General features: G+C 50.5%; 1 protein-coding gene across 1 annotated transcript in view; it reads left to right on the top strand.

Moving 5' to 3' along the window:
• PDE2A (phosphodiesterase 2A) overlaps positions 1-10,578 on the top strand; it is an 80,611-nt gene that overhangs the window by 69,176 nt on the left and 857 nt on the right. Inside the window, exons 19-27 of the mRNA XM_015815472.1 lie at positions 81-151; positions 346-468; positions 1,574-1,661; positions 2,525-2,572; positions 4,649-4,723; positions 6,080-6,179; positions 7,493-7,605; positions 8,963-9,001; positions 10,431-10,537. Coding sequence (XP_015670958.1) covers positions 81-151; positions 346-468; positions 1,574-1,661; positions 2,525-2,572; positions 4,649-4,723; positions 6,080-6,179; positions 7,493-7,605; positions 8,963-9,001; positions 10,431-10,537 — 764 coding nt within the window. The remainder of the gene's footprint in view (positions 1-80; positions 152-345; positions 469-1,573; positions 1,662-2,524; positions 2,573-4,648; positions 4,724-6,079; positions 6,180-7,492; positions 7,606-8,962; positions 9,002-10,430; positions 10,538-10,578) is intronic.

A 10,578-nucleotide genomic window follows, 5' to 3' on the forward strand; every position in this document is an offset into this window, starting at 1 on the left:
TCTCTCTCTCTCTCTCTCTCTCTCTCTCTCTCTCTCTCTCTCTCTCTCTCTCTCTCTCTCTTTCTTTCTTTCCCCCACAGGCCATTCTCAGCATGCTCCAGGACATGAATTTCATCAGCAGTTACAAAATGGACCGTCAGACCCTGGTCAGGTAAGTTTGGGGACCCCAGCAAGGAAGGGGTCCCATAAGGAGATCTTCAATTGGGGTGGGGGAGCGTCAATAAGGCCTTGCTGACTTACTTTCTTTCTTTCTTTCTTTCTTTCTTTCTTTCTTTCTTTCTTTCTTCCTTCCTTTCTCTTTCTTTCTTTCTTTCTTTCTTTCTTTCTTTTGGTCCTTCTACTCAGGTTCTGCCTGATGGTGAAAAAGGGGTACCGGGACCCTCCCTACCACAACTGGACGCACGCTTTCTCCGTCTCCCACTTCTGCTACCTGCTCTACAAGAACCTGGAGCTCGTCAAGTATCTGGAGTAAGTGGAGAGGATGGAGGGGGCTTAACTTACGCCAGGGTCATCAGAAGGAGGTCAGGCGACCCTTGGTCCAGAATGGTCCAGGCCGGGTCTCCTGCCTGAGCAGCAGGGGGCTGGACTAGATGACCTCCAAGGTCCCTTCCAACTCTTGTGATTCTGTTAATTAATCAGTGGAATGACTTGCCTCCAGAAGTATAGGGTTTCCTGCCTGAGCAGCAGGGGGCTGGACTAGATGACCTCCAAGGTGGCTTCCAAGTATTGTTGTTGTTATCATTATTATTATCATTATTATTATCATTATTATTATCATTATTATTATTATTATCATCATCATCATTATTATTACTACTACTACTACTAAGTTGTGGGTGCTCCATCACTGGAGGTTTTTGACTGGACAGCCACTTGTCTGAGATGGTACAGGGTCTCCTGCTTGAGCTCGTCCAAGGTCCCTCCCAACTCTGTTATTCTGCTATTCTGCCTTCCTGCCTTCTCTCCTTCCTTCCTTCTCTCCTTCCTTCCTTCCTTCCTTCTCTCCTTCCTTCCTTTCCTTCCTTCCTTCTCTCCTTCCTTCCTTCCTTCCTTCCTTCCTTCTCTCCTTCCTTCCTTCTCTCCTTCCATCCTTCCTTCCTGCCTTCTTCTCTCCTTTCTTCCTTCTCTCCTTCCTTCCTTCTCTCCTTCCTTCCTTCCTTCCTTCCTTCCTTCCTTCCTTCTCTCCTTCCTTCCTTTCCTTCCTTCCTTCTCTCCTTCCTTCCTTCCTTCCTTCTCTCCTTCCTTCCTTCTCTCCTTCCTTCCTTCCTTCCTGCCTTCTTCTCTCCTTTCTCCCTTCTCTCCTTCCTTCCTTCCTTCCTTCTCTCCTTCCTTCCTTCCTTCCCTCCCTCCCTTCCTCCCTCCCTTCCTTCTTTCTCCACCACTAGAGGCTTTTAAGAAGAGACTGGACAGTCACCTGTCTGAGATGATATAGGGTCTCCTGCCTGAGCAGGGGGCTGGACTAGAAGACCTCCGAGGTCCCTTCCATCTCTGTTCTGCTTGACTAACGTTTCCCGTGATCCTGATGCCGTCCCTCTGTTCATGCAGCCCCCTCCGATCTTTTTCTTCTCCGCAGAGACATTGAAATCTTCGCCTTGTTCGTCTCCTGCATGTGCCACGACCTGGACCACCGAGGGACCAACAATTCTTTTCAGGTGGCATCGGTACGGCTGGGGAGCCCCTTCTGCTCTGGGGGCTGGGAATTCTGGGAGTTGAAGTCCACCCCTGCTGGCTCAGGAATTCTGGGAGTTGAAGTCCACCCTTCTTAAAGCATACTGGCTGGAGGATTCTGGGAGTTGAAGTCCACCCCCATCTTAAATAAGAAGCATGCTATCTGCGGAATTCTGGGAGTTGAAGTCCACCCCTGTTAAAGAATGCTGGCTGGGGGATTCTGGGAGTTGAAGCCCCCCCATCTTAAAGCATGCTGGCTGGGGAATTCTGGGAGTTGAAGTCCACCCCTGTTAAAGAATGCAGGCTGGGGGATTCTGGGAGTTGAAGTCCATCCATCTTAAAGCATTCTGGCTAGGGAATTCTGGGAGTTGAAGTTCCCCCCATCTTAAACCATACCGGCTGGGGAATTCTGGGAGTTGAAGTCCACCCATCTTAAAGCATGCTGGCTGGGAATTCTGGGAGTTGAAGTCCACCCCTCTTTCAAAGTTGCCCAGGCCGAGAAACCCTGCACTTCGATCAGGCCCAGTTCCCAAATTGCCCAGGGGGTCTTTGGTCACCGAAGATCCAGTTGATCCCCCCCCCCAAACAAGGGGAGATGAGGAGAGAGACTGCGTTGAGGCGTGCCTGGCTGAGGAATTCTGGGAGTTGAAGTCCACAAGGGCCGAGTTTGAAGACCCCTGGCTTAAAGAGATGCAGAAAAACAGGCGAAGCTTCAGATTCTAGCCAACTTAGGGCCCTTCCCACCCACCACATTGTCTGCTCTGTTTTTGCTCAGCCACCCCCTACCCCACGGGGGTCTCCTTGACCCATAGCTGGACCTCGCCAATGAGACCTGTCTCCATTCTCTCTCTTCCAGAAATCCGTCCTGGCGGCTTTGTACAGTTCCGAAGGATCCGTGATGGAGGTAAAGAAAGAGGGGGATCAGCCCCCTAGCTAAGAACGATCGACCATTTTGGTATGGAATAGGACAGGGGTCTTCCAACTTGGCCCTTTGGTGACTTGTGGACTTCAACTCCCAGAATTCCTCAGCCAGCATGGCTGGCTGAGGAATTCTGGGAATTGAAGTCCACAAGTCATCAAAGGGCCATAGTTCCCTCACGCTGGCTGAGGAATTCTGGGAGTTGAAGTCCACAAGTCATCAAAGGGCCGCAGTTCCCTCACGCTGGCTGAGGAATTCTGGGAGTTGAAGTCCCCAAGTCAGAAATGGGCCGTAGTTCCCTCACGCTGGCTGAGGAATTCTGGGAGTTGAAGTCCACAAGTCAGAAAAGGGTCACAGTTCCCTCACGCTGGCTGAGGAATTCTGGGAGTTGAAGTCCACAAGTCAGAAAAGGGCCACAGTTCCCTCTCGCTGGCTGAGGAATTCTGGGAGTTGAAGTCCACAAGTCAGAAAAGGGTCACAGTTCCCTCACGCTGGCTGAGGAATTCTGGGAGTTGAAGTCCACAAGTCATCAAAGGGCCACAGTTCCCTCTCGCTGGCTGAGGAATTCTGGGAGTTGAAGTCCACAAGTCAGAAAAGGGTCATAGTTCCCTCACGCTGGCTGAGGAATTCTGGGAGTTGAAGTCCACAAGTCAGAAAAGGGCCAAGTTTGAAGACTCCTGGAATAGGAGGACAACTAGAACATAGAGTCATAGACATGGCGATCAATCTCTTCTCCAACGCACTTGAAGGCAGGACAAGAAGCTATAAAGGATAAAATATAGGAATAACAGTTGCAGGAATTAGGTATGTCCAGTTTAATGAAGAGAAGGACTAGGGGGGACATGATAGTAGTCTTCCAATAGTTGGGGGGCTGCCTCAAAGAAGAGTTGGGGGCCAAGCTATTCTCCAAAGCCCCTAAAGGCAGGAGAAGAAGCAACGGATGGAAACTCATCAGGGACAGAAGCAACTGGAACTAAGGAGGAATTTCCTGATAGTGAGAAGAATCAACCAGTGGAACAGCTTGCCACCAGACGTTGTGGTTGCTCCATCACTGGAGGTTTTTAAGAAGAGACTGGACCACCATTGATCTGAAATGGTGTAGGATCTCCTGCTCAAGGAATGGGTTGGACTAGAAGACCTCCAAGGCCCCTTCCAATTCTGCTCTTCTGTTCTGTTCTGGAAGGGACCTCGGAGGTCTTCTAGTCCAACCCCCTGTTCAAGCAGGAGACCTTATACCAGGGGTCTTCAAACTTGGCCCTTTCATGACTTGTGGACTTCAACTCCCAGAATTCCTCAGTCAGGCAACCGTGCCTGGCTGAGGAATTCTGGGAGTTGAAGTCCACAAGTCATCAAAGGGCCAAGTTGGAAGACCCCTGCCTTATACCATCCTGGTCAAACTAAAGGGAGGAGACCACGATGGAGACCTGCGGATTCAGGAATCTGTTGCTCTCCTTGCCCGATGGAACCAGGTTCAAATCTGGACCGGGGAGGAGGGAGGGAGAACCTTGTGGGTTGAAGCGATTTTGGGAGTTCCTTTCTCCACGGCCTGGGTCTAAAAAGAATGGTCACCCATGCAGCTGGTCCTCAACCTACACCACTTCATTTAGTGACCGTTCCAAGTCAGGACGGCACTGAAAAAAGTGAGTTACGACCGTTTTTCAGACTTACGGCCGCCACAGCCTCCCCGCGGTCACGGGATCCAAATTGGCAACCGACTCACATTTATGACGGTCGCAGCGTCCCGGGGTCAGGTGATTTCCCCTTTTGCGACCAGCAAAGTTCAGTGGGGAAGCCGGATTCACTTAACAACCATGTTAGTAACTTAACAACTGCAGTGATTCGCTTTACGACGAGAAAGGTCGTAAAATGGGGCAAAAGTCACTTCGCCACTGTCTCACTTAACCGTGGACGTTTTGAGGCTCCGTTTTGCGGTCGTAAGTTGAGGACGGCCTGTGTCTGTGTCACACACTGGCCGAGTACACACGTCGAAAGGATCGCTGTGTGAGTCCGCCGATGCAATAGGTGCCTCTCCATCTCCGCGGTTGTGTTTGTTTGTCGCAGAGACACCATTTCGCCCAGGCCATCGCCATCTTGAACACGCACGGCTGCAACATCTTCGACCATTTCTCCCGCAAGGTGAGTGTCCTGGTTCCGACAGATGAATCTCTTCAAAAGAACTTTGAGGCATTGTTTACCTTAAAGAATCTTTATTTTGAGTAGCATAATATCGGCACTAACACAGTCGAAGCCAAAATCTGAATTCCCCTCCCCTTGAGCACATAGTATCAAAGCACAATTCCCTCCTCCGATGAACGGTCATAAATCACATTCTCCAATTAGCTTGAAATGCAGGCCTTCCCTCCAGTTCTCCAGCCCACCATTCCTTATCATCTCTTATTTCAATAACCTTGATTCTCACACTAGGCTCAGCATTGTTATGTCTAGCTAAACTCTCATGCACATTCCTCCCTCCCTGCATCATCTAACTCTAACTCTAACTCTAAGAGTAAAAACATAAGAAGGAAAATGGCTGCTTCTTCATATGTTGTCAAAGCAAGAGCATCCGATGTTAGCAGCGTTGACAGTGAGCTCCCAGACTGGCTGGGACCCCCCTCCTCCGCCGGGGGGGGGCAGAAATTGAGGAGGGGGCTGCCAAAAAGGGGGCAGGGTTTTGTTTTTATGGCACACAGGCACAGATACGGCCTTAACTTGTTTGGATCCCCTCCCCTCCCCAGGTGGTTTGGGGTGTGCTAACTGAGGGATTCTGGGAGTTGAAGTCCAGTTCTGGTGGCTGGGCATTCTGGGAGTTGAAGCCCAGCTCTGGTGGCTCGGAATTCTGGGAGTTGAAGCTCTGGTGGCTGGGAATTCTGGGAGTTGAAGTCCAGCTCTGGTGGCTGGGAATTCTGGGAGTTGCAGTCCAGCTCTGGTAGCTGGGAATTCTGGGAGTTGAAGTCCACCCTTGCTGGCTGGGGAATTATGGGAGTTGAAGTCCACCTGTGCTGACTGGGGAATTATGGGAGTCCACCTGTGCTGGCTGGGGAATTATGGGAGTTGAAGTCCACCTGTGCCGACTGAGGGATTCTGGGAGTTGAATTCCCCCCACCTTAAAGTATTCTGGCTGGGGAATTCTGGGAAATGAAGTCCACCCTTGCTGGCTGGGGAATTATGGGAGTTGAAGTCCACCTGTGCTGGCTGGGGAATTATGGGAGTTGAAGTCCCCCCATCTTAAAAGTTGCGAAGGCCGAGAAACCCTGCACTTCGATCAGGCCCAGTTCCCAAATTGCCCAGGGGGTCTTTGGTCACCGAAGATCCAGTTGTTCCCCCCCAAACTGTTCCACCACCTTCTCCAAGCTGTTGACGGAGTTTCGGAGTCCCACCTGGGACTTTTTAGAGGGGCCTCCGGGCCAGGTGCCCCCCTTCGGGCCAGGGGGCTGCCTCTCTCGATCACGTAGTAGTGAAGGACGTTGAAGCAGAGACCGCTTGATCCCACAGGATTACCAAAGGATGCTGGATCTGATGAGGGACATCATCCTGGCCACCGACCTGGCCCATCACTTGAGGATCTTCAAAGACCTGCAGAAGATGGCCGACGGTAAAGCGGGGCACCCCGTCCTTCCCAAATTGAGGTCCTTCTTCAGGGGTGGGCAGATCTGGAAGGACCTCACCCAATGCCTAAAGGACAAAAAGTTGTGTTTGTGTCTTGGACACAACTTGGACCAATACATCTCTACACACAAGTCCCTCAGATATGGGTTCCCTCAAGTGGAACTCCGTTATTGTTGTTATTGTTTTTAACATTTTATTATTATTATTTTAAAAATCCCTCCCTCCCTCCCTTCCTTTTCCTACTTTTTCCTCCCTCCCACTCTCTCCCTTCATTCTTTCGTTCCTTCCTTTTCTCCTCTCCCTCCCTTCATCCCTCCCTTTCCTTCCTTTCCCTTCCTCCTTTCTTTCTTTCTTTCTTTCTCTTTCTCTCTTCCTCCCTCCCTCCCTCCCTTCCTTCCTTCTTTTTCCTACTTTTTCCTCCCTCTCTCCCTTCACTCTTTTGTTCCTTCCTTTTTTCCTCTCCCTCCCTTCATCCCTCCCTTAACTTCCTTTCCCTTCCTCCTTTCTTTCTTTCTTTCTTTTTCTTTCTCTCTTCCTCCCTCCCTCCCTCCCTTCCTTCCTTCCTTCCTTCCTTCCTTTTCCTACTTTTTCCTCCTTCTCTCCCTTTGTTCTTTCATTCCTTCCTTTTCTCCTCTCCCTCCCTTCATCTCTCCCTTTCCTTCCTTTCCCTTCCTCCTTTCTTTCTTTCTTTCTTTCTTTCTCTTTCTCTCTCCCTCCCTCCCTCCCTCCCTTCCTTCTTTTTCCTACTTTTTCCTCCCTCTCTCCCTTCACTCTTTTGTTCCTTCCTTTTCTCCTCTCCCTCCCTTCATCCCTCCCTTTCTTTCCTTTCCCTTCTTTCTTTCTTTCTTTCTTTGTTTCTTTCTTTCTTCCTTCCTTCCTTCCTTTTCTTTCTTTCTTTTTCTTTCTCTCTTCCTCCCTCCCTCCCTTCCTTCCTTCCTTTTCCTACTTTTTCCTCCTTCTCTCCCTTCGTTCTTTCATTCCTTCCTTTTCTCCTCTCCCTCCCTTCATCCCTCCCTTTCCTTCCTTTCCCTTCCTCCTTTCTTTCTTTCTTTCTTTCTTTCTTTCTTTCCTTATTCTTTTCTCTTCCTTCTTTCCTTCATTCTTCCCTCCCTCCCTTCCTTCTCCACCTTTCCTCCTTCCTTCCCTTCCTTTCTTTTTCTTCCCTTCCTTTTTTTCTTTTCCTTCCCTCCCTCCCTCCCACTTTTTCTCCTACTCTTCCCTTCCCTTTCTTTCCTTCTCTCTCTCTCTCTCTCCCTTCTTTCCTCCATTCCTCCTCCTCCTCTCCCCCCCCCATTGCAGTCGGCTACGACCCGGCCAACAAGCAGCACCACAGCCTCCTGCTTTACCTTCTCATGACCTCCTGTGACCTCTCGGACCAGACCAAAGGCTGGAAGACCACCCGCAAGATCGCGGTGAGCACGCGGGAGGGAAAGGAGGCCAAGGAGAGAGCCCCGGTCTAACCAGGCCGGTGGGCCGGAGCCCTCGGGGCCAGCCTCCCTGGGAAGAGGGAGGGGTCCCCTGGCACTTGGCACCTTCTCCCACCCAAGGACCCTCTGCCCCGGGCAGCCACGCCCCCCGTAGTCTCCCCCCCCTTTGGGACCCCGGGCAAAAAAGGCTCTCCAAACTTTCCCTGTTGAATTGCAGCTAGAAGGGAAAGGGGAGCATCGAGCAGGGTTTCCTGTTCGAGCGGGGTGGGGGGTGGACTAGAAGACCTCCAGGGTCCCTTCCAACTCTGATCCTGTTATTCTGTAAGGTTCTCCCGCTCAAGCAGGAGGGGCTGGACTAGAAGACCTCCGAGGCCCCTTTCAGCTCTATTCTATTCTATGATTCTGTAAGGGTCTCCTGCTTGAGCAGGGGGCTGGACTAGAAGACCTCTGAGGTCCCTTTTCCAACTCTAGTTATTCTGTGACTCTGTAAGGGTTTCCTGCATGAGCAGGGGGCTGGACTAGAAGACCTCCGAGGTCCCTTTTCCAACTCCAGTTATTCTGTGACTCTGTAAGGGTTTCCTGCATGAGCAGGGGGCTGGACTAGAAGACCTCTGAGGTCCCTTTTCCAACTCCAGTTATTCTGTGTAAGGGTTTCCTGCATGAGCAGAGGGCTGGACTAGAAGACCTCCGCGGTCCCTTTCCAATTCTGTTCTTCTGTCATTCTGTCAGGTTCTCCTGCCCGAGCAGGGGGCTGGACTAGATGACCTCTGAGGTCCCTTTTCCAACTCTAGTTATTCTGTGACTCTGTAAGGGTTTCCTGCATGGACTAGAAGATCTCTGAGGTCCCTTTTCCAACTCTGATTCTGTTCTTCTGTAAGGTTCTCCTACTTGAGCAGGGGGTTGGACTAGACGACCTCCAGGGTCCCTTTCCAACTCTGTGATTCTGTCATTCTGTAAGGGTCTCCTGCATGAGCAGGGGGGTTGGACCTCCGAGGTCCCTTCTTCCAACTCTGTGATTCTAGTCATTCTGCCGGGGGTCCTTGGTGGGGGGCACCCAGAGGTCATCTGTACTTGGGCTCAACAGCCAGCCAGGGTTGCCCCATTCTCCATCTTGATGTCTGGGGGATGCTCAGAGCCAGATCCCAGAGGATCAGAAGGGCACCAGATCGGGGAGATTCACCACAGGGATCTATCGCTCCTCCTCAGGAGTTGAAGTGGCCCCTGGCATGAGAGGGACGGTTTTGGGGGTGTCTTCCCTGGACCCCCCCCTCAAAAAAAACGTGCAGATGGAAGAGTTGAAGGCTTGTCAGCATGCACTGAATCCCTGTCCTTTTCTTTCCAGGAACTGATCTACAAGGAATTCTTCTCCCAGGGAGATCTGGTATGTAAGCCTAAAATGCCACCGTGGGATCGGAGACCTTGGAGGTCATCTAGTCCAACCCCCTGCTCAAGCAGGAGACCTCACGCCACCCAAGACGAACGGTGGCCCAATCTCTTCTTGGAAACCTCCAGGGATGGAACAGGCGCGACGTCCGCCCACCACCAGCCTTAAAACGAAGGAGGAATTTCCTGACAGGGGGAACAATTAACCAGTGGAACGACCCGCCACCAGAAGTTGTGGGTGCTCCATCCCTGGAGGTTTTCAAGAAGAGACTGGGCAGCCTGTTTTGTCTGGAAGGGGGTAGGCAGGGTCACCTGCCTGAGACGGGGGTGGACTAGTGGATCTCCCAGGTCCCTTTCCAGCTCGGTGATGATTCTGTTAACCCTTTGGGGTCGTTCTTGGAGAAGAGGGAGGGGTTGCCAGGGAGCTGGCGGAAGGGGGGAGATTTGTCCCCCTCCCCACGGGGGAAAATTCACCACCCAGCGATAGGGTAAGCCGGAAGGAAGGGAAGGAGGGAAGAATGACCCATCTCTCTCTCTCTCTCTCTCTCTCTCTCTTTCGCTTCCTTCCTTCCCTTCCTTCCTTCCTTCCTTCCTTATTTACTTACTTCCTTTCTCTCTTTCTCTTTCTCTCTCTCTCTTTTGCCCTCTTTCTTCCTTCCTTCCTTTCTCTTTCTCTCTCTCTCTCTCTCTCTCTTTCGCCCTCTTTCTTTTTTCTTTCTCTCTTTCTCTCTTTTTCTCTTTCTCTTTCTCTTTCTCTCTGTTTCACCCTTTTTTCTTTCTTTCTTTCTTTCTTTCTTTCTTTCCTTTCTTTCTCTTTTTCTCTTTTTGCCTTTTATTTCTTTCTCTCTCTCTCTCTCTCTTTCTCTCTCTCTGTTTCACCCCTTCCTTCCTTCCTTCCTTATTTACTTACTCTCTCTCTCTTTTGCCCTCTTTCTTTCTTCCTTCCTTTCTTTCTCTCTCTTTCTCTTTCGCCCTTTCTTTTTTCTTTCTCTTTCTCTCTTTTTCTCTTTCTCTCTTTCTCTCTGTTTCACCCTTTTTCTTTCTTTCTTTCTTTCTTTCTTTACTTTCTTTACTTTCTTTTTCTCTTTTTGCCTTTTATTTCTTTCTCTCTCTCTCTCTCTCTCTTGCCCCCTTCCTTCCTTTCTCTTTCTTTCTCTCTCTTTCGCCCCCTTTTTTCTTTCTATCTCTCTTTCTCTATTTTTCTCTTTCTCTCTTTCTCTCTCTGTTTCGCCCTTCTTTCTTTCTTTCTTCCTTTCTTTTGCTCTCTTTTTCTCTTTCTCTTTGTTTCGCCTTTTCTTTCTCTTTCTCTCTGCTTGGCTTTTTCTTTCTTTCTTTCTTTCTTTCTTTCTTTTTCTCTCTCTCTCTCTCTGTTTCTCCCTCTTGCGCTCTCTTTCTCCCTCCCTCTCTCTCTCTCCTTCCTTCCCCAGGAGAAAGCCATGGGCAACCGTCCGATGGAGATGATGGACCGGGAAAAGGCCTACATCCCTGAGCTGCAGATCAGCTTTATGGAACACATCGCCATGCCCATCTACAAGTGAGTGGGGCGGGCTGGGGGGCCGGCAGGGCTGCAGGATG

This window comes from Protobothrops mucrosquamatus, unplaced genomic scaffold (genome assembly GCF_001527695.2).
Source record: "Protobothrops mucrosquamatus isolate PMUCROS unplaced genomic scaffold, P.Mucros_1.0 scaffold344, whole genome shotgun sequence".
Lineage (NCBI taxonomy): Eukaryota > Metazoa > Chordata > Lepidosauria > Squamata > Viperidae > Protobothrops > Protobothrops mucrosquamatus.